This window comes from Tetrao urogallus (genome assembly GCF_951394365.1).
Source record: "Tetrao urogallus genome assembly, chromosome: 1".
Lineage (NCBI taxonomy): Eukaryota > Metazoa > Chordata > Aves > Galliformes > Phasianidae > Tetrao > Tetrao urogallus.
In genome coordinates this window covers 155,439,850-155,463,835 of record NC_136813.1, presented here as the reverse complement: position 1 = coordinate 155,463,835, position 23,986 = coordinate 155,439,850, and the positions used below count along the sequence as shown (strand labels likewise).

At 38.2% G+C, this 23,986-nt stretch overlaps 1 protein-coding gene across 2 annotated transcripts in view; it reads left to right on the top strand.

Moving 5' to 3' along the window:
- The window catches only part of NAV3 (neuron navigator 3), a gene marked incomplete at both ends in the record, with an annotated part of 252,259 nt that overhangs the window by 129,620 nt on the left and 98,653 nt on the right, over positions 1 to 23,986 (top strand). For both annotated transcript variants that reach the window (XM_079541743.1, XM_079541742.1), the window contains 2 exons: positions 626 to 1,658; positions 11,415 to 11,530. In XM_079541743.1, the coding sequence (XP_079397869.1) occupies positions 626 to 1,658; positions 11,415 to 11,530 (1,149 nt within the window). The remainder of the gene's footprint in view (positions 1 to 625; positions 1,659 to 11,414; positions 11,531 to 23,986) is intronic.

Below are 23,986 nucleotides of genomic sequence, written 5' to 3'. Positions count from 1 at the left end.
TTTGGATGTGGTGCTCAGGGACATGATTTAGTGGAGGGTTGTTAGTTAGGGTAGTTCGGTTAGGTGGTGGTTGGACTCAGTGATCTTGAAGGGCTTTTCCAACCTGAGCAATTCTATGATTCTACGCTTCTATGATATATATATATATATTTAGATAAACACCAAAAATACCATCTTTCTCAGTTTTTGTTGTTGTTGTTTTGTTTTGTTTTGCTTTCTTCCAATGTTTGTAGCATTCTTTTTTCCTTTGGCCTTTCAGATTTTTTTATTATTAGAAACTGGAATTTTTTTTTTTTAAACAACTTATTAAAGATAAAATCTTTACATTGGAAGGTTTAATTTGTATAATGGGATGGTTACAAGTCAGGCATCTTCAGGCATGCTTGAGCTCGTAGCAGGAAGTATTGTGCAACACCATAATGGTGGGAAAAAAGGCATTTTGATCATATATTCTTGTGTGCTCTGTACACATGCAAAATATATTTATTAGAAATCACATTTACCTTGATTTGTGAAAGTTTTTATGCGATTGTGCTTTTTATGCTGGGGGGTATGCTGTTACCTTTAGGCAGGAGATGATGAGAGAATAATTGTACCATTGTCATTCTTTCTGTTTTTTAAGCAGATTCACCAAAAGGCCCTCACCCATCTGCAGGCATGAATGGAAATGTGCAGCATCCCACCAGCACTGGGCAGCAGCAGGTCTCTGCCATACCCTCTCCAAGTGCCAGCAAGCCTTGGCGCAGCAAATCCATGAATGTCAAACACAGCGCGACCTCGACCATGCTATCCGTGAAGCAGCCCAGTCCTGCAACCTCCCCTACTCCATCCTCAGACAGGCTTAAGCCACCCCCTTCTGAAGGTGTGAAGCCCCCTTCATCTGGACAAAAATCTATGCTGGAAAAATTCAAGTTGGTTAATGCTAGGACTGCTCTGAGACCGCCTTTGTCGCTGAGCTCAGGGCCCAGTGACAGCGGGAGAGAGGATGACACCTTTTCAGAGTGTGGTGAGGTGGATGTGCTAAGTGGTGGGATGAACAGCAGTGGTTCCACAAGTAGCAGTCCTAAAGTATCACCGAAGTTAACTCCTCCAAAAGCTGGAAGCAAAAATCTCAGCAATAAAAAATCTTTGCTACAGCCAAAGGACAAAGAGGAAAAGAACAGGGACAAAAATAAAGTTTGCACTGAGAAAACTGTCAAGGAAGAGAAGGACCAGGTCACTGAAACATCTACAAAGAAGAGCTCAAAAATTGCAAGCTTAATCCCAAAGGGAAGCAAGACAGCAACAGCCAAGAAAGAAAGTTTAATACCATCTTCTAGTGGGATCCCAAAACCTGGATCAAAGGTGCCAACAGCAAAGCAAAGTACTTCATCTGCATGTGTGGGAAGTAAGGAAGCTGAGAAACTGAGGACTACAAAAGGAAACCAGTCCCAACCAACACCTAAGTCCCAACTTAACGAGAAGGCTTCTCCTTCCTGTGGGCTTGCTTTTTCTGAAGGGAAAGAACCAAGCACTGCTCTCACCCCGGGGCCCTCCACAGCTCTGTCAGGCACAGCAACAAGCAGCGGCCAAAGCTCGGGGAATGGTGTTGTCCAACTTCCTCAGCAACAGCAATACAGCCACCCTAATACTGCCACAGTAGCCCCTTTCATTTATAGGTAAGGTCACTCAGGAAAATTGGTTTTGTGTTACCATTCAGAAAAGAGAGCTAAAATGGAGAACATGATGAGCTATCACACTGTCATGTTTCTTATCTCCCAGGTTCCACATGCTGTCACAGCATCACACGTTTTTCTGATATTATGTTTTAAGTAATACTGCTTCACAAAAAATTTCCCCCTGGAACACTGATTCTCTACTTTATATGAAGGCACTCCATCACAAATATTTGCCGTTTAAAATTTGGGATATTTTGATTGGAAATCCAAGTCACGTTATGAGTTTCCTGCTCTGTTTTTGAAAGGTCGTGGCTGAGTCAGGTTTCCAGTGAGAATATTCCTGTGTGCAGTTTAAGAACCTCAACATTTATTTGCTGATATCTGATAATGTTTGCTTAAAATGCACCATTTGCTAAAAGAATCCTAAAATAAACTGCTGACGTTTTCAGAGAATATGACTTGTAGGATATTAGAAGAAAAAACATATACAAACTTTTGCAAGCGTTCGAAAGCGTTCCAGTATTTTGGGCAGAGAGAAAAGCTTGCTGGCTGTTAGTTTTTATACATGAACTAGATATAGATTAACTCCTTAGAGGCAGTTAATTTTTAGTGGTGGTGCATGATCTTTTGCTGGCCAAGGCTCTGGAACAGGGGAATGAGCAGTTAAATGTATTGATCTGTGTCTGAATTTATTTTGCTATGTAGTAAAGCAACCAAAGGAAAATGAGAGATTTCACTGTTATACAAACCAGAAGACAGAGTAAGTGTAGAAAGACTGGCAGGCAGCTTTGAGTAATGATTTCAGATGTCAGCTATTGGAGAGCTTCAGCTACAGTTGTGGGTAAATTTAACATCTGATAAAATGACAAATATGTTATTAAACAAAATATACTGGCAGTTTTTGTTAGCGAGTATTGCTGTAGATAATCTTGGCTAAAGAATAAAGAGATGCTGAAGTAGGCTCTGAGGGAGTATATATATCATTACATACAACTAAACATAGCTTCAAAACCAATCTTGATGAGTGATAAACTGTTTAAGTTAATTCTGAACAAAAGCAGTTCTGAAAATCACATGGGAGGGGCAAAAAGCATTATATAAGATACACTTATTCTAGTATGCAGTGAGTTGCCTCCTGAGTTTTAATTAAATGTATTACTGAGTGTACTAAATATGCAATGTTTCAGTATAGCTGGCTGGAATATTTGCAGTGAGACAGTCACTTGCAGGGTGGTACGTAAGATGGCCTACATATGTGTTAGACTGCATAGATAAGGAGAGAGAAAAGGAGGCTATGCTTTGCTTTCAGATGCTTTTGTTACTTAATGGCAGTGTTGTCACAGATTTATGCCATTTCATTGCATGATGGAGAAACCTTATTGCTCTTTTAAGCTTCATCATGATGAAAAATGTATTTGGAATTTGAAAGGGTGATATAAGTGTGCATCTTCCAGCAAAATTTTGTATTAATAATCTTCTATTTGCTTCAGACAAGCAGTAAAAGAGACTGCATTTGAAGTTAAATCTCACATGAAAATACATTTCTCCGAGCCAAGGTCTGATCTCAGAATGCCATGAGCCCAGGGTAACAGGCCAACTTTAATGAGGTTTTTTCAATGTATATCTCTGTAACTGAAAGCTGAATCTGACCCACAAATACACAGTAACTGCATTCCTTACAACTCTCAAGGGCTTTGTGATAGTACACGACGATTTCACAGAGGAATATAAATATAACCAAGGATAAAATAGTCATATTTCCAAAGTCAGCAGGTTTATTTTTGAGGACAAACAGCAAGTAGAAGTGTACACAAAGCTAGGGTACTATATTTACATTTTGTTGCTTTTAAATCTAAATGTTTTTTGAGTGATGTCAACAGTTTGTACCTGGAATTTTCAGGTATACTTGTTGGCTACTGGAACAGCTTTATGGATCAGTGGGGTAATAAACAATAGTTACCATTCAGACTAGCAGTCTTTTTTATAGCTAGAAAGAATGTCAAGACTCAGTGAACATCTATTATAGTCCTTGTAAAATGTTTCAAAATAAATTAATAAAAAAGATAATGCATTTTATCCAGAAACCTGCAGAATTCATCCAACTGCAAAACACTACCGTAGTTAGTATAGGCTATCAACACAAGGCTAAATAGACAAGTGCTTTTTCTGGTTTATCACTGATATCTGTGGATTCCGTATATTTGGCAATGATCAGTTATTAGCTCTGAGGATGTTAGTGTAGATTTGTGAGTAAAAGGAATTACTCCAAAGAGTTTCTTTGAGACCAGCGTGAATACTGAGTACTTGAAGAGTTATCACCGCTCATGGCTTCAAATAGAACATTTTCACTGCTAATGGGCAGAATGGGATAGAATAGGCTATTTCACTAGTAGGTGCTGAAATGATACATTGCACTGTTCGGCTTTGCACTCTTCGTGCTTGGTCACTATCTGATGCCACATTGTATTTATGCCTCTTAAACACCATGGCATGGAAATGCTTACAGGATTATTACTTCTTTTCAAAGATTAGCAACAGTAAAAACTGCAATTGACATAATCTAAATGGATGTAATTTAAATTCTTCTATCCTCATCAGGAAGTAATTATTTATTGTGAATATGTTATTTACATCTCCTTTAATGTCCTCTCTGAACTTGCCTGCAGGGTCCAATGGATTTATGACAGGCTGAAGGAAATGTAATTTGTTTGCCAGAAAGCTTGATAAGAAAGATGCAGCAGGAAAAACAACTCAAAGGAGGGTGTAAGAGATTGTATTTTTTTGAAGTAAACCAGCCCCTACTTTAAATTACACATTCTTCCATGCAGACAGAATTAGAGGAAAATGGAAATTACACCATCTGCCAGAATCCGTTGGACTCATATCAAAACTGGCTGTAGAATTTGGTCATATTCCTAGTGTTGCTTAAATTTCAGTTGGAGAAGAGTAATACAGAAGTTTAGTGCTTACTGGGTTATACTGAAAACAGGGAAGGAAGACACAAAACTGAAAATAATGTCTGAATCTTTGTCCTAAAATCTTAATCAAGTAACAGCTTAATTACTCAGTATTAGGAGTTCATAGCTTTCAAATATATTGCTCAGAAGTGTAATATAACTGGTACTTTCAAACACTTTCTTGCAAAAACAAGTGCCTATTGTATGCAATTATTGCTCTATTTTTCCAAATTATGGAAAGATTATTTTGTTTCGATAAAATGGGAAACAGAACAGTCCCAGTAGTAACGCAAATATTAGCTTACTCCATAATGTAAATGCTTAGTTGACATAAATCATCTCAAACCCACAAGAAATATGTGAAAGGATTGCAATTAGCACTTGCTGTGGACTTGCTAAAATACTAACGGAAATTTTTTTCAGTAAAGCGTCAAGTTCTATCACATGAACTGTCACTTAGTTTTATTTTATTGATTCCTGTAGTAACTGCTGACTAGAATACAGAATTTGAAGTGCCCAAATCCCAGAGGCTGCAGTGCTCAGGAAGTATTTAGTGCCTTACATTCTGAAGGTTTAGAAGCTGCAGAAGAGAATTAGCCAACTGCTCATCATCCTGTTGTGAATTGATTAAATGTCACTCTTTCAGGTAAATTTGTCAGTTAATGATGGACACATATGAAAGAACCTTTGGTACTGTCTGAGTTGAGACCACTCAGAATTGCTATTTCAATAGCAAGAGGATGAAGCTGATGATTTCAGCAGCCTAGTATAGAGAAGGTGGAGACAGACTCTTCAAAATGCAGGATGATAGAATGAGAGGTAGCATGCAAGTTACAACAGGGGAAACACTGATTCAATCTTGGAAAAATATTTTCACCATGAAGATGATGAGAATTTATCAGGTTGCCCAGAGAGGTTGTGGAAGCTTTGTCCTCAGAAAGGGCTTAATCAAATGAAGCAGTGAGCAACTTCGTGTGACTGGATCTGTTTAGAGCAGAACACTGAATGAGATGGCTTCTAAACCATCTTTCTGATCTAAATTATAATTTGGAGAGGACTAAGTGTTCACTGTACGAAGAGAAAATAAACATAATAAAGAAACACGTTACCAGGTACTAAAATCTTCCCATCTCCTTTCCTATATGATAATTGAAACAACTGTATTACCAGACCATAGCTTCAAGGGCACATAGGAACTGCATAGCTATGACAGATGGAAAGGAGGATATAATCTGGTTGCACTTCTGGAGGCACAGTGAAATTCAATTCCAGTTGCTTTTTCAGGATGCTTTTGTACCAGCTTAAGGAAATAATTAAACTACTCTTCAAAGATCTTGAAAACACAGCACCTGCAGGGCTTGTAGAAACCATATTTGTGTCCACTTTTAGTGACTTGAAGTCATAGACTGTGGAGTTAGAATTAACTTTTTCTAAAGGATGTTTTATCAGATAATTGTGTTTGTTAATAATAGGTTGTGCTGGTAAGCATATTGCAACTCTTAAAAATACGATGACTCAAATTTATACTGCAGTGCTTTGTTGATGTCTATTATTTACACTACTGCTGTGAAATTAAAGCAACAGTCACTACCAATATTTCGCAGTCATAGGTAGCACTAAATTGCCATATAACATCAGCGTTTAGAAAAATCCTCCCATTTTCTCATGCTTGATTTTCAACTAATTGTGCAAGAAAAGTTTCCAGTGTAGAGGAGTTGGCTTCAAAGGTAGAAAGGAGGGTAGCAGGGGAATAAATCATTTAAGCACATAATTGATTACTAAGTTAAAACATTAGCCTGATAACTTAGTTTCCCACTATTTACGAGCTGAAGTTATTCTTTTACATGTCATACAGATTTCTCCCTTTGACTGAATAATCAGTAAAATGTAGTAGGCCAAAAATGATATTCTGAGTCTTGTTTGGTCTTCTGTCACTGGCAGCCCTGTAAGCCTTTATCATATAGCAACTAAGCTTCATCTTAAACTAGATATCCTCACTACTCCAATGGGAGGTTTCCTTCAGTAATTCCTTCGTCTCACTGTTAGAAATTAGTTACAAACAACACAAATCAGAATGCCTCAATTTATTATTTTGTCAATGTTATCCTTTAGCTTAAAAAATTGTCTTTCCTCTCTTGAATTTGTTATCGCTCTTTTTAAATGCATCAGAGAATAAGCTTATCCCCATTCTTGTCTTTTGTAAGGCTAAACCAAATTATCTCTTTTGTTTTCTCTGAGAGTTTCTTCCTTCCCATGATCGTCCAAGCAGCCGTTCTCTGCAGCTGTTCCCAATTTAACTCACATGTCTTGAACATGGGTGATCAAACTACTCATATTCCAGATGTGGTCCTGCCAGTTTGTTACACTCACAGCAATACACATTCAAGACAGCTGCAGCTCAGAGAGCTGTTGAGGGAAAAAAAAAAAGAAAAGAAAAGCAGCACATTAATCTGATATCATGTGAAATGTGAAGCAGTAACCAAACAAATCTTTGATGTTATCTGTGTTTATTAAAGGTTGGCTATTTTGTTAGAGACAGGAAATCACTGACTGTGTTAAAAACAGATTATTAAGTAGTGTTTCAAATTCTGTCCTTAATTACTTTTGTACACAATCATTTTAATCAAACTGAATGAGCTTGTGCAGGTGTGATTGAGAACAGAGTTTGTCCCATTAAGCATGTCTTAATCTCTTACAAATAGGTAACATGTATTTCAGTGAGTTGGGGATAAACTTATTCTGATTGCCACGATTAAAATAGAAAGCAGATTGTCTTGATTTCATGACGGCTGCTTAAATGAACCTAAACTGCAGATACATAGCATTGGAAGAAGTGTCAACAGGGTGTTTTGAAAAAACTGAAAGTCTTCTTTGATGACAAGAGAGATGCAAGTATTATTTTTTAAAGGCAGTGGGCTACAAATAGGTAGATGATACAGGTCCATTCATTAAGATCTCTGTCTAATTTTAGTGAAAATATATTTTATTTACTGTTTGCTTGCCTGGAGAATGATGTGTGCTGCAGTACTGCAGAGGACATTTGAGTCATTCATAGGATTAATATGACCCACAGAAAGAATTAACAGCCAGGAATACAGGGGAAGGCAACTCTGGCAATTTCACCTTCCTCTTTTTTTTTTTTTTTTTTTTAAATAAATCATGATGATTGAACTAAGCAAAGAGGCATCTACATCAGTAATCCAAAGTATCACACCTTGTGATTGGCTTTGAGGAAAACAAACTTGATGTTTCAGGTGCCCTGTCCATACCTGGACCTCATTGTTTCCCAGGAGATGCATGATTTTGCTTGGAAGCCTTTTACCACTAGACCATCTTCAACCCAGGTGGTCTAAACTTAGCTCCAGAAAAAAAGACAGGGCCTTGGCCATCTTGCACCAAAAACAGGGCTGCTGTGGAAGTGCTGGCTGTTGGCAAGATAGGTGGAGGCCTGTTAGAGAAACACCTGTTGGTGAGGCCCTGTCCACAGGTTCCTCCTTGGGTTACTCAAGCACAGTCCTTGAGCAGGTGCTTTTTGGCCCAAAACTTTCACTGGCAAATAACTACCTTTCTTATGTAAGCAGAACTTCAACTGTTCGAAATCCATAGTCCTCTGTAGAATTTCTGCTGTCACTTTGAATAATTAGAATCACTGATGTTTTTACTAAATCGAACATTAAATTGATGAATATAGTCAGTAAAGCAGTTTCTTTGTAATGTGTTTTCTATCAAATCAAATTTATTTTACATCATATTTGAGCTTTCAAGTCTGAAGTAAGATAAAAGAAACGTTTCATGCTTCTTAGATCTGTTATTTCAGGCTGCCTGTGAAGTTAAGAAAACCTCATTGCATTTACATTTGGTTTGTGTTTCTATGGTCTTTCTAGAAATTAAATCAAACATTTTTTAATTATTGGTGTTATGTGATATTACTTCTTCAGTATTTTTAGCTTGAGACTAGATTTTGATGCTATTTTTTATGTCAGAAATTGGATTTTGTGCTGTGGTTCATCCCGCCAATTGGATTCTAAAATTTGAAATGGGAATCTTTGCAAGTATCTCTTCTCATGGCATTTTTTTAACATCTCCTGATTATAGCTGTATCAGGTATTTGAAAATGAGGAAAACAAACAAACAAACAAACAAACAAATATGAAGAACAGAAATCATAGAATCATAGAATCATAGAATCACAAGGTTGGAAATGGCCTATAAGATCATCCAGTCCAACCGTCTCCTCATCACCATTGCCACCACAAGCACCAAACCATATCAAGCAGCACGTTGTCCAGACAATGTACTTTAATTGCTGTTTGGTATAACTCTGGAAGGTTTGATTTGACCTGAGTTGAACAAGTGAAAACTTTTACTCATTTTAGGTGTCATATTAGGTGAATAGATGCTCTCATTCTGAAGTTTTCTTTACTTACCTCACTCTTTACTTATCTGTGCTCTTTTACCTATAGGGGAATCCAACCCTTTTAACATGAGCAAATATATACCATATAGTCAGTAGTGATTTTTGTATTAGTCTTTGTTGACTGTACAGACAATGCTATCTGACAGAGGGTAGTCCAAATCACTGAAGTTCTGTGCTTATCTTTCTCCCCATTCTCTAGATTGAGAAGTGCAAATGTTGGATACTGGTGTCTAGTGAGGATCCAGATCAATTAATCCCTTTTTTAGTTACAGAAAGGCAAATAATTAAGAATAGATCCTTTCAATCCTCTTTCAGAAAATAGCGTACATAAGGCTCTTGGTCAGTCAGAGAGGGGTTTACATCCCCTGTCTGGGCTAATGGCAGTGATTGATGGAAGAACAGTTACACAATCAGGCATGCAATGCCATAAGGTCAGAAGGTGAAAAAGATCCTTTTCTAGTTCTACACAGAAGTGGACTGATGTGAAGTCCATATACATTTACAGATGTGGCTAGAAATGTTTGAACTGTTCTCAACTAGCTGAGGGCCCTTAGTGCAAGATCAATAGAAGCTTGCACGTTTCTAGCGTTCCTCTTAATGTCAGCCTTTCTCTGTCTCTAGTGCTTGTAGCATAGTTTTTTGAGATTAATGAAAGGAATGCAGAACATTTTGATTATCTTTACTATTATTGTAAGTGTCTTTTTCTGAGATATGATTTTGGGCTGACCTTTTGTCCTGGGCTGATCCAGCACTATGTGTCATCATAAAGACCAGACAGAGCTTTCATGATCTGTCAAAGTTACATTCAGTGAAAGTAGATGTGTCCCTCATTCATTTTGATGATTTGAAGCAAGACAGGAAAGCAGGTGGGGCTGTGGGATTTCAGTTTATTACTGAGATGACTGTCCTCACACAGTAGATGTAAAATCACATTTAGGGTCAATAGGACATGTTTGACCTTGAACTGTGTGCTGCATATGTGTTTCCAGTAGTGTGAAAAGGGAAATAGTAGACAAGAAGCAAAAACTGTTTTTGGAGAACTGTTGTTTATTTCCCAAATCTCCAAAGTGCAGAAAGAGATAAGGAGTGCACATTTCTGTTTTTAAGGTCAGAGTTAAATGACTGAAAGGATTACAATCAACAGATCTCAGCATGACAGAACTTTCTCCATTGTATATGCATATATCTGTTCCCTCAGTTATTGCCATGAATTACTGAAAAAATCTGTGCAATATGTAATGAAGAAAACATTAACAAGAAGGTAATTTTATGACACAAATTGTCGCAGAATTATTTTGAGTGATAAGTTAAATGCTTGTGTGTTGACAGTTTAGTTGGTCATTAGAAACACAGTTGTGAATTTTAAGACTTGAGCTATAAATGTAATGCTTTAAAATTGAGATATAAATATTTCACCAGTCTTTCAAGGAATCAGAAGATTGAGTGTGTTATTCGTGTCAGAAAAACTGGAGAAAATTCAATGGTAACTGAAGAATGTTTTCCATTTTATTTTGAGAAGTAGCTGGTATTATCTTTAGTTGCATTCTTTTACTGTATACAAATGTGGTACAGGTTGCTATTTAATGTCATCATGATTGAATAGCACATGGGTAGGAGAGATCACAGAATCACAGAACAGCTTAGGTTGGAAGGGACCTTGAAGATCATCTAGTTATGCTACAGTTCTTCATTAGGAAGAGATATAATTGTTATGTTCTATATTATAATCTATGTATTAGTGTATTCTTGCTACTTACAATTTTGCAGTGGCAAATAACTTTATCCACTGTATCCAAAGTGTACCCATTACAGTTTAGCATTGATATCCACAGAAATATGCCATCACAGAAAATGTGGGCTATGTGTTAGTAAGTAAATGGAATCACTTTTTATTATTCCATTTCCCCAGTTATATAAGGAGCATTATTGAAAGAAGCTGCACATGGATTTAAATATCTAAGCCAGATTTCCATTCCGTTCTTGCCTAAGCTTCTTCACACATGGCCTATCTCACTTAGTATTTCAGCAATGAAATACAAGTTTTCATTTCCCTTATATATGTCTTACCATGTGACTTAACAGATTTAAATGGATTTTGCCTATATCTGGTTGACTCCTGCAAAGAAAAAGTAAGGAAACAAAATGGTTCCAAACTTCTCAGCTTAAGCTCCTGAGTTGTTTTTGAAGAGACAGAGTTGCAAATTTATCTAACTGGAGTCAAACTAATTCAGTAAGAATGTGACATTCGTGTTTTTTTTCTCCGTATGTCTTTATCTAGGATGTATATCGAGATATAATTTTAGTTTGAGCTGCAGCTACTGTTTGTTTCCATTGATATCTGTACGACAGATGATAATAATCCATCTTCTTGCTTGTTTTCAGAACTCTTTCAGAAAATGACAGTACCTCTCTACCACCTGCTGATTCCTGCACCAGTCCTACTAAAATGGATTTGTCATTCAGTAAGACTGCCAAACAGTGCCTAGAGGAGATATCTGGTAAGTGACAAAAAGTCAGAAAAAGCTTCAATTTTGGAATTCTGTGCTTCTTTGTTTATATATATTTTTTTCTTACCAGGAGCTTTACAGCCACTGAAATAATATTTCTGAATTCTATTTGTGAGTGGCTTTAAGTATATAGAAAATTTGGATCATACACAGTCACTGTTTCACGTGCAAAACAGAACAAAATAGAACAGTTCAATTGGAAAGGACCTTCAAATATCACTATGACCTCTTCAGGACTATCCAAGCATGAATTAAAGCATGTTACTGAGGGCACTGTCCAAATGTTTCTTGGACTTTGATGGTCACGGGGCCTCAACGACCTCTCTAGGAAGCCTGTTCCAGCATTCAACCATCCTCATCATAAAGGATTTTTTCCTTCTGTCTTATCTGAACCTCCCCTGCCACCCACAAATTCTGTCATTGGTTACCAGTTCCTTGACTGAACTGATTCCTTCTGTTCTGTTCTGCTCCTTCATCGTTGCAGAAAATGGACTTTCATAAGTGAGGGTTCCGAGTCATTGTTACTTCTAGAGTCATACGGAATGCTTCAGAACAGCCATGGGAATTATACTTCAGGATGTTTGATATCATGTTGCATTTAAGACCTTCAAATTAAGTCATAACACCAGAATTGAAACATTAATGACAGAAGATTATATTTTTCTTTTTTAAATGAATAATAATGAATTTATTTAATAAATAAGAAAATGAACAAGTCCTTATTATTGTACCTGTATTTTAAGTTACTGCTAGAACTAATCTGGTACAGGTTCTGTTCTGCAATTCCACGTAAAACTGGAGTAAAGGCTTTGTTTCCCTTGTTAGGTTACAAATGTGAGGGATTTTTTTTTTTTTAAATCATATTGGAATAGCTCCTTTGAAGTCAACAGATACCTATTGATTTACATTAGCCCATGATCTGGCCATGACTGCCTACGGATGCAAAAGCAATGTGTGTCATAGCTGACTTCTTCATCAGGACTGAAGTGCATTGCAGACTTGTGTGGGAGTACTTTCAAAAGGACTCTTTGACAGAGTTGTTCTTTTTTTTTTTTTTTTTTTTCTTTTTCCCTTTAATCAGCATTTTTATTCTCAGTGTTCCTTTTACAAGAATAAAAGGTGAAATCCTGTCCCTGTGGATTCAATTTTAGTTTTGCCATTTTACTCCAAATTTTTAACACTCAAATAAATTTAGAACGAGTCATTCATTTCTTACACAGGATATAAGTCACTTTAAAATACTCATTTGACACATCAGTCTAAAATTATCTCTGTACCAGAAGGGAAATCAGATGCCCAGGATTTGTGGGACTGCCTTGGCATTTAGCTGATTCATACTGACATTGAGCTTTTGTCCTGGTTTGTCTTACTGCTTTCAAAACTTCTGTAAGTCTAACATCCCTTATTTTATAAGAAATATGTCACCCTGAAGCTTGATAAAGTATTCCCTGCAGGTGACAAGGACCTGTTAAAGTTATTTTACAGTAGTAATTCTTAAAGTAAAAAAAAAAAAAGAAGATTCTGAATTAATCCAGAAGTCAGATTCTTTGGTCTTGTAAGTATGAAGAGTGTAAATTGAAACATTTAATGCAATTCAAAGGTTGCTTCAAGGAATTATCTACTGAGATTATTAAAAAAAAAATCAGTTCAGTACTTGATGAAATGATCAAAAAGGATATCATGTCTCCTGGCCTTTTACTGTTCTGAACAGAAGTGGAACAGTATCAAAAAGAAGAAAAAAAGCATAAAGGGCACTAGGCATCAGAGATGTTTCTAAGCTGATTATTCAGACTTTGGCATTAGCAGTTGATTGATGTAACAGGCAGCAAAGCAGAATCACTGGGAAAATATGGTTCAGGGCTTTTGTGCAGCGGAAAACAGATGTGTGTCACCTGTAATTGGCTTTTAACAGCATAAATGGCTCAGATGCTGCATTTGCTGAATACGTATTTGTCTGCTTGGTGAACTACCACCAAGGCATTGGTGACTCTGCCATTGGTGAACCTGCATGAAAAAAAAAGCTCTTTCAAGTGGCTAATGTCTTTCTCAGAAACCTTCCACTATTGCTGTGTATGAGCACATTCTCTATATCATCTCAGGCTTCTTTTTGTAAATTGGTAGCCATATGCACTAGCACAATTTATTTGTAGGCAAAAAGGATCAATGAAAATCATGCAAGAGACTGAGCATCTGGAAACCACTGACAGGCTATAGGAGAAGGTTCATGAAGTGCCGTCCCACCTATTTTATATCTTATAATTCATCAGTCTTTACGGTTTTTTATGATGCCAACTATTGATAAGGCCAAAATATTAAAGACAAAGATATCTTAATCCATATAATTGTATAAACTGTTTCACTACTTTCATTATAATTACATTCTCCTGTTCATTATTGCTCACTGGTTGAACGTTACTGTCTCTTAACTAGCTAAGCAGGTCGTATTGGAGTTCCTAATCTACTTCAGGGTAAAATCAGCCGATCAGTCTTAAACGTCTCCATAATATAGGCAGAATTTGGATGAGAACAAAATGATTAAAATTCTTAAAATAAAATGAATTTCTTTGTTCCACTGGTGAAATGTGTCAGTCATGGCTCTGTTTTCAGTGCCTAGCAATGCAGTTCACAGCCTTTCCTCAACAGTGGTGATAAGAGAAAGTAGGGAGGAAAAGTGAGAAGCTCTAGAGGTAGTTTCCAGCTTTTCTCTGCTTCATATTCCTCTCAGTTTCTAAGGCAGTTGGTTTCTTTAAACGGCATTCCTCTCTTCCATCTCAGAGCTGTTGAAAGGATGGCACAAAGTCAGAGTGTAGCTGGCTTTTTCCTCTTATGAGGGCTGCTCTGAAGTAATGCCTCCTATTTTCTTATATTGGCCCATGACCTCAGAGGCGGATGTTGGTGATATGGCAGTAGAGGTTGAACCTTCCAACCAATATTCCATTCCGTGTTGTTGCCATATAAGAGATGTCAGCAGAGGGGCTGTCTGACAAAATAGTGTCTGACATGGAAGTATGTATAAAGCAAAGGCGTGTCTCTGAATTCCTTTGTGTGGAAAAAATTGCACCCATTGACATGGATTGATGATTGCATCAGTTATGGAGATCAACCAGTGGATATCAGTACAATGAGGCAATGGATGGTGTGTTTCAGTAGACAGCAACAGTGGGTCATTTCTGCTAGTGCAGATTTTTATGAGTGCAGGATGCAGGCTTTTGTTCATGGCTGGTGAATATGCACAGGTAATGGGGGTGATTGTTTGAAAAACAGTGTTTTTGCTGTATCAGTTTTTTGTGCTTTTTGTAGATGCTGAAGTTTCCATGGCAATAAATAGGAGGTATTACTTTTGGAGCACCCTACCTATTTCTAGCCTGCTATTGGGCAAGTGATGATTTGGTTTTACTTGTAGAGCCATGGGACAGGAGGCTGGTGCTGGAAGGTGAAGGAGATAGTAAGGCTGGTGCAGACATGAACTCTCAACAGTTACCTTGTTAATTCGAATAGTCACTTTCTTCTTTGGTTGTCCCCAGCCTGATGCCATAGCTAACTCACCATATGTCTTATGCCTAAAGCCAGTTCTGCCTCTTGGTAGAGCTACTGTAAGCCTGGGTTTCTCCACAGTTCCTCCATCTCTGCTGGGAATGTGTTCCAGCTGTGATCTCAAGTGCTTCAGAATTTTTCCCTCTTTTCTTTTTGGTGAGAATTCCCACAGCTCAGCAGAGCACTCCCAGATGTTTCGATGGTGGACGTGCAGATCAGCAGCACAGCACACATGCAGTATGTGTAGCACCTCCTGCACACTTTGGGGGCAATATTTCTATATGTAGTATCTGTAACATTTATCGGTTTCAGCAGAAAATTTATTGAAGAAGGATGTCAGTAAGTTAATTAAAAGTGGTACATATCTGTAACTACAAAGTGTGATTTCATGAAATCAGTGATAATATTTCATTGTAGCGTTAATCAGAGTTTAAAGCAAAATGTTTAATTAAATAATTATTCATGAATTTACAAATATTGGCAAATTATAAAAAAATCTGAAGGATGAAATGACAGTAATTTAGTTTGAGTTATGTGCTAATATCAATGACAGTATTCTCATAACAGTATTCAATTTTCAAGCTTTTATGTTACTGTGCTTCATTTGTGCTCTGAAATAGAAATAGAGAAAAGAGAAGAATAGAGAAATGGGGGAAAAAAAAGAATAGGTATGGAAATAGTTTACCAATTTTTTTTCAAGTAAGCTTCACTGAAGAGACTCATAATGTTATGCATTTGCAGATCTATTACATAATTCATTTGAACAACTGCTAATGATGTGCAGAGGCTTCAGAGAACGTCTTATCTGACAGCAAAAGTTGTCCCAAGTCTATTAATGGTTAAAATCATTTCTATAATTCCTTTTATGAAAGAGATGGTAAATACAGTGTCATGCATTACACTGACTGCGATGGAGTGGGGAAATTCCCTGTGCTGTTCTTTATTTAACCATGTTCCGTGCGCTGGGTGGGGAACACACTGAACTGCGGGGTGGTTGGGGAATAATGCTCTGTCATGACATTTGCTTTCTTCTGGTCTCCCATACTGTGCGGTTGGTTTAGAAAGATTTATTTATTCATTGTTACAGTTTAAAATGGAGGTGTGAGCTTTACAAAAGTGTTTTTCAATAAAGAAAGCCGAGAATTTCCACACTGCAGTTTTATGTTTTGTCAAATAACAGACTGCAGAGAGGTGTGGTAAAGCAGGAGGATAAATCCAGAACTCTTTGCACTGACAATTTGGTCAAAATGTACATGTGCATTTGCTCTATCTAAGGATAGATCTGTATACCAAATGAGGCAGTGGGATTCATAGGAGAAAAGTTTGTGTACTCTTATAATTGAGGGCTGTAGTGTAATGTTTGTACACATAAGGGCTGAATGAAAGTTGTGTGAGTAAACCAAATGCCTCCATATCCCCATGTTTCTCTCACTGTGTTTTTAATGCACAGAAGGAAAGGGTAGCTGCCAGCTATGCTCCTGGGGCCACCACAGAGCCCAGCTGTCATTTTTATTCTGGACTTTGTCCCATGCTGCAGCTGGGCTGCGGTGGGTAGCTCCGAGGATGCCAGGCCAGTTTTGGTGCTTCTGTGTCTGGTGTGTCTGTGCAGAGAGCTGAGTGCTTCTCTAGGAGAGCAATGCTTGGTGCTGCCCACAGAGCTGGAGCCCCACTGAGAGCATCCCCACCAGCTGCTGCTGCTGGTGTTCACAAGCACAACTGCAGAAACCACCAAGGGCGTATGTGCCACTAGGCCGAGCAGACCATGGGAATTATGTCAATGGTGCAACCTTCCAGGTGTTGCTTTTCAGATTTCACATGTGAGAATTAATCATATCAGGGTGACAGTTTTCTTCTGGTCCCATGACTCTGTGGATTAGGTGGGGGGTAGGAGTGGGCTCTCATCTTGACGCTGTCTTTCTAGGAATGTGTCAGTGATTCAGTGTGGAAGCTCTCATTGCTTGAGACTGCTAACTCTTCTCTCAGTTCTGTGTTTATGAGGGTTACCCAGGAAAAAATGCAGTTTTCCTTCAACATTTTTAAGGAGTTTCTCCCCCTGTTCTTTTGTTTTTCTAATGTTTTAAAAACTGCACTGAGAAAGAGAAATGCAAGGAATGCACTGAGGCTTCTCTTTATATGCTCTTATTCCTGTAGAGAATCTGAATACTTGATAATTCTTAGAGTGGCATTTTCAAAGGTTACCTCCCTGTCAAAGCTTCCCGGGTAGGGATATGAGAGAAGCGATATATTGTTACATAAAAAAATCATCTTTGAAGATTTCTACATAATGTTTTATGACACCAATTGCTCTTAGATAAGGAAATTTGTATATAGAAATTAGGAGTTTTTTTGTTTATCCTTCTACCATTTCTGGAGCTTACATCTTTTTCCCTGTGAGAGAGGTATATATTAAAATGTAAAGTCTTCTTTTCCTCTTGATGTTTTATTTAAAAACCACATTTAGAATTGAACAACTTAGTTCAGACATGACATTGAGTTTCTTTATATGAAAATTACTATTCCATTTAATAGGATTTCTTCAGAAGATTGTGAAATAATAATTTAATCACAGCTTTTTAATTCCATACTAGAGTCTGAACCTCACAGAGATGCAAACAAGGTATATTTTAAGAGTAAAGAAACAAAATATTTCCTTCTATAAATCATCTTGCTGGGTAGTTGCTGTCATATTCTATTTATTAGCTTCCTTACAATTTAAATTACATTTTCTAATTTATAACAGAAATTGCAAGGCTCAAGGTCCATTTGCAAATCTGCTTTTAGCTTCCTGCACAAGGACTGGCAGTGATATGGAAGAAACAGTTCATCATCCTTACCTTTCTGGGAGAATACTAGCATTTGCACTGAGCTAGCTCTGTGACTGTAGCATCCCGTTCAGGTGGAGCTTTGTCTTGAAACCTGTGGCACTGTAAACTGGGCAGAGGCTTCTGTGTCTCGGGTTTAATTCACCAGGATGTTTGCTGCCATGGCAGCCAGCAGCATTCGCTGCAGTAGCAGAGAAGAGTCATATATCTGGGAATGCAGGTTGAATACTAAAATGCAAGGAGGCTTGTGCAGAGCTTTGCTTCAGTGGTTAATTTTGGCTCTTTATTGAGCTCTGACGTGGAGGCTGTACTTGCAGTTCTGTGTCAGCCCATCTGAAGTGAAGAGCCGTGCGCTGGGATCAGTCATGATCTGGTGAGAGAGGGAAAAACGCCTGAGATAGCACTTGTGCCTACTTTGGATTTCAGAGTGCAGCAGCCGTAGACAGAGATGCAGGCCCACCACTCCGATGAGACCAGTGATTGGATGGAGAGGGGAAAACACGGTTGGCTTTTGGGATTACTTCTGTGCTGGAGCAGAGTGTTTGATCAACTCTCTTCTGCTTGAGAGAAATCCAAGTGAAAATGACTGTAAGTACTGCAGATTAATGTGACAGAAGAGAAGTGGCTTAGCAGAGACAGCAGCGTAATTTTAAAGAAAATGACTGTGCCTGTCTAGTCATTTACAGTGTGTACTGTGCATGTTTGAGCTGTGCTTTTCATTACACGTGAAAGGATGTGCTCCCTGGGATGTGCAGTGTGTGATGCTGCAAGGGTCACCTCCAGACCGTGCTGAAGAACTGAACTGCTGCCCATCTCGGGAATATGAAATCTGACTGAGGCAAAGCACAGCTGGGAAGATGCAGCGATCTGCTGAACTGTCAGTGTTTAAAGGCAAGGAGGTTAGGAGAGGGTGTGTTCGTCTTCAGAAGCAGAAGTCTCTAACCAATCTCACGCTCATCAGCGAAGGGGAGAAGAGGCGACACTCATATAGGGAAAACTGGTTTGGAAACGCCTCCAAGTCCAGCCAGAGTTACCATCAGCAGGAGGCAGAAGCTGAGAGCAAAGGCTTGCTTTCCAAGGCACTCTCACGCTCAGTGCACTCTCTCTGTCAGCCTGGCCTCACCGCACCCCAAGCATTTCAAGCGCTACCATCTGCTGGAAGCAGGACTTTCAAGAGGTCTGGAGACCGTTGTACAGATGAAGGCTTTGGGATCGATAATCAGGAGAGGGGGAAATCAGATGATGAAAATGTATCCTGCACAGCTCATTTTGCTAGCAGGAACTGGGCAGAGGAGGAGGAGGAAGGCTGCTTGCGTGAAGGAACTGCACATCTGGATGAAGATGTCATAATAACGATGCTGGGGGACTTAGAACAGGTCCTTTATACTGATATTTTGGGTAAGTTCATGTTGTCTTCAAATCAGGAGACCCGTGATCTGCACAGAGCAGATTTTTGATCTTGACAGTGATTTCATGAGACAGAATTGGGTTTGTTTGCAGTAGTATGCAAAAACAGGGTCTGGTCACTTTTTCCTTGTTTGCTTACTCTTATATCTAAAGACTGTGAAATGAAGACAATTGTCCAAATCATTTTTGATGGGTGCATGGGCAGCAATAATGTGTGAATAATTGAGTGTAGTTTTCTTAAGCTGTTGGAAAAAAATAAGGTGAAACACTTAGGTACTATTAGTGCACTCTAAAATTAATCTCATGGCATTTGTTCCCATGAGTTTTAAACCAAACCTTGAATTCAAGATTCCAATTTATAGCAAATGTGTCTTATAGCAAATGGCCTACGTACAAACTGTCCATTACTGCTGTTCCCTTCCCTCTGTTGATAATTTCATCCATATATGAGGAACTGTTAGTGCCAGGGTTTTACAGTTTTGCTGTATCAGTGCATGCCAGAGAGCATTTGAAATCCACTGCCATAGGTTCTTCAAAAGGCTTCTGTATTACTGGCTTTACTTTTCATCTCTCAGTGCTCAAGTGTTCATTTCTAGAACTTTGTTCTTTAGCCTGTCAAATGGTTGAAATGTCTTCTTCCTTTTCCAAGGTCACCCAGCATGCACCTGGCCTGGAGGCTCTTTTCTGTTGGGTGTGCTAGCCTTGATTATGTTTAAACTTAGGACAAAATGTTTGCTGTACATGTAATGTAGAAAGCTATCATCTCCAAATGACAATGAAACAAGCGCTCTCTTTTTATGATTAACCTGGTAGACTATAGCTGTATTCTAGAAGAGATTTCTTCTAGAGATTAGAAGCTTGTTAGCAAAGGCAGCTGAACTCTTCACCTTCTCCAGCTTCTCTTCATCTATCCTTGAGCAAATCTCTCTTCTTTGTGAGCCTCAGTTTCCCCATCTGCAGAATAACACTGGTACTCTCATTTGTGAATGAAGTTTATGTCTAAGAGTAAAAATTCTCTGCTGCTTATATTTGAATCCTTTAGTGAAAATCACAAAATTAATGCAATTATTATTCTCTCATTATCTGCTTTGGGCTGTAATTATGTACACTCAAGTACCAAAATGATTCTGAACGCTATTTTTAAATGTTCAATGTGGGTAAGATTGAGAATAGTAAATGTAAAAGTTTAACCTAGGTGATCATTGATTTCTGTAAGGTGCTTTATTTTGTCTCCTATGTGTGTATTTCACACAATGGAAGAACAAACAGTGTTTCTTAGAAACTTACTGAGAGAAGCTGTAATGTTTCACTACTAACAGGCAAGAATTTGGGAGGCAAATTTTTGGAATGTTTATGTTTAATACCAGTGAGGAATCTATAAGTAATTTAAGGAGATTATATCCATGAGGTCAGTAAAATATCTACATCCAACTTCCTTGTAAGAGGAACAGTATTTTGAAAGAAATTTTCAGAATGCCCTGGTTTTAGTCATTCTTATCCCAGTCTTTTTGTGCATGAAGCAGAATGACTTTTCTTGTGTGCAAAGCAGAGTACTTGAGATTACAAACCATTTCTGATATGTGAGGGCATGCAAATATAGGTAGACTTCATGATGGCAGTGCCTATTATTAGAACAGGATGTCGGGAGGAATTTGGGATCCCTTTGAACCTATCCGTTCTGTCCCAGTCCTTCTGCAATAAGCACATAGTGGCTGTTCTGGCAAACAAGGTATAGCTAGCTTTCAGAATAATGTATCCACCAGCCCTATGGTCTTCTGTGTGGAAGACTTTATATACATTAGCAGCAACAGGAAAGTCCTGAAAATGTAGGTAATGTCAGGTTCAAGTCAGGTCTGAGAGTCTCACACTCACCACAGAAAATTTTTCAAGTATTGTGGTCAGTTGTTTATTCTTTTTGACTTATTAATGAGGGATACAGCATAAGCTCATCAGTCCACTCTTAAGAGAAAGAAAAAATAATAGTTATTTGTAAAACAGTATCTATGATAATGGAGATTTCTAACTGGATCATAACTGGAATGTTATGATCTTAAAATACTATGTAGTGCTATGTAAGTACTCATAGCACTACATAGTATTTTAAGATCATAACATTCATAACGTTCCAGTTCTATCTCTTTTAGAAAAAGTAGTTTTGATATTACCCCTGTGTGACTGAGGCATCAAAAGAGATTAAATCTCAAAATTTCCACCTTTCCAGGGGATAAGAGTGCTACATTTTATGATGATATCTGTCTGAAGATGAGACATTCTCTGTGAAAATATATTTTGGCAGTTTGCCATATAAACATACTTTTTTTCTTTTGCTATTGCAATTGCACCTGAAGGCTTTGTTATACTAGTTATTGTGCAATATATATTAAAAAAGACAGTTATTGTCATTGTTGCTGCAAGAATTTGCAGAGTTAGCATACAGCAAAGGACAACTGGCAAGGATAAACAAGGAAGGAAAAGACAAAGATACTGTATGTGCAGATTATATTCAGTTCCTCAAATAAATACAGAGGTAAATGATTGCTTTGCCTTAATTCTGCCTGCCTACACTCTGAGATTTATCTTTCTGTGTTAACAGAATATTGTCTCATACCACCAAGCTTATGATTCACTTTTGGTTTGAGGCATGGTAGGGAACAGGCCTGGAGTTTCCCCCATGTAAGTATTGTGGCAGGAAGATTCACTTTCACTCCTGACAGTAAATTTAAGTGCATTTGCCAGAGGGACAAAGAGGAATGGCAGTGAAGAACTGTGTGCAGCTGCCTGGAGGCTGTCCTGGACAGTCAGCCTGAGCTCTGTCTGGGCTTTCAACAGGAGGCTCAGTCTAACAGGATGATCTCTAGCACAACTTTGGCATAAACTCTTCTGCCTCACAGGATTTTCCAGTATGGCACAGAAACCTCTCAAATAGTACATGGGATCCATGCATATACTGATCAGCAAGGTGCTTGACTAACAGATGCCTAGCCTAAAACACAGAACTAGTGGTGGTAATTTCAGCGAGTGTGAACATTTGCCTCCTTCAATGCACACAGATGTCTTATTTTAAGGAGCAAAACCTTGTGGGTGGGCATGCCATCAAGACGAGATGGAAGGTTTGGCAGCAGTACTTGTCTCCACCCCACTGTTGGTTCCATGCCACCGAGCCAGAGGTTTGTGGATGTCTGGCCATGAAATCACTGTGAAATTTATTCAGAGCAATAAAACAATTGGGATAGCACTGTTTCCTGAACAACTACTGGCTGCAGCAAAAGGGCAGAAGATATAGCTGGTCGTGGGGTAGTTGGGAAGTCCTCAAACTGGCACTGCTGCAAAAGCTAGCTTGACATTCTACCAGAGCTGCAGAGTATGTTGAATAGTACTGTACATCCTTGGGCTATCAGGGAAGAAAGAAAGGGTATACAGAATTTATATGCAATAACATGTTTCCATTAACTGCCAAAAGTTTCTTAACTGCCTGCATAGTGAGCAGACGACTGTAACATGGAGAGCACAGTAGCAAATTCAAGTTTGTCCTTGATCTGAAAGACTTCATCCTTTAGTCAAAAATTAAAATAAATAAATTAAGTTAACCATGGTTAAAATAATACCATTTCTTTCAGCGGGTTCTCTCTTGTATTTGAAATAAATGTCTCTATCTATATTCAAATCTGCCTATTGTAAACCCGTGTTAAACAAATGTGGTTTTGATACAACATTAACTTTGTATGTTTTACTCAGGTCATCAAACAGACGTTGCATTTAGATTGTCTTATCAGGTTATTTTATTCGAATATTTCCCAGCTCTCTTGTCCCCAGACATGCTTCTGTCACTTAGATGATACACCATGCTTTTCCTTGGAGACATCATCTTTGTTGAATTTATACTTGTGTAAATCCACATATCAACATGGGAAGAATAGGGATGGGAACAGAATGAGAAATGCAGCAACTTAGATATCAATTTTCATGTGTATTTTACATTTTACAAACGTGAAATATTACAGTGCTACATAGTATTTTGTCTATGTTTAAATTTCTGATCTTGAAATTTGTACGGTGTTGAATTTATATTCACAAGACTATGTCATGATGGATGTGTTCAAAGATGAAACAGTTTCTCAATGTTCTGAAAATTCCAGAAATAAAATAGAAGATTTTTCTGGATGGGAATGTTGGAATCTGGAGTTAGATATTAGAGATGTGTCTAGTGACTGCATGATATTGCAATTGATGGTAACTTTCCATAATGAGCAGGATTGACAAAGTGAGGTATGACTTCAAATTTGTCATGGATGGAGTCAAAAAGAGAGGACCTACAAGACCATCTATTCCAACACTACTTCTATTGCCATTACTATCACTAAGCTACTAAGCCATGTCTCACATAGCTCCTCATCCAGACACCTCTTGAACACTACCAGGGACGGCGACTCCACCTCCTCCCTGGGCAGGCCATTCCAGTTCCTGACCATCCCTTGAGAGAAAAGGTTTTTCCTTATGTCTAATCTAAATCTCACCTGGCACAACTTGTGGCTATTTGTTGCATCCCTGCTGAAGGCTGCTAAATTCCATAATCGTGTAAATGATTCACATACTTAAGAGTGTTTTGACTTTTAACCCAAGTAAAATATAATAATAGAATAATCTACTACTTCAGGAGCCGAACCGTTAAAGAAAGATGCTTTGA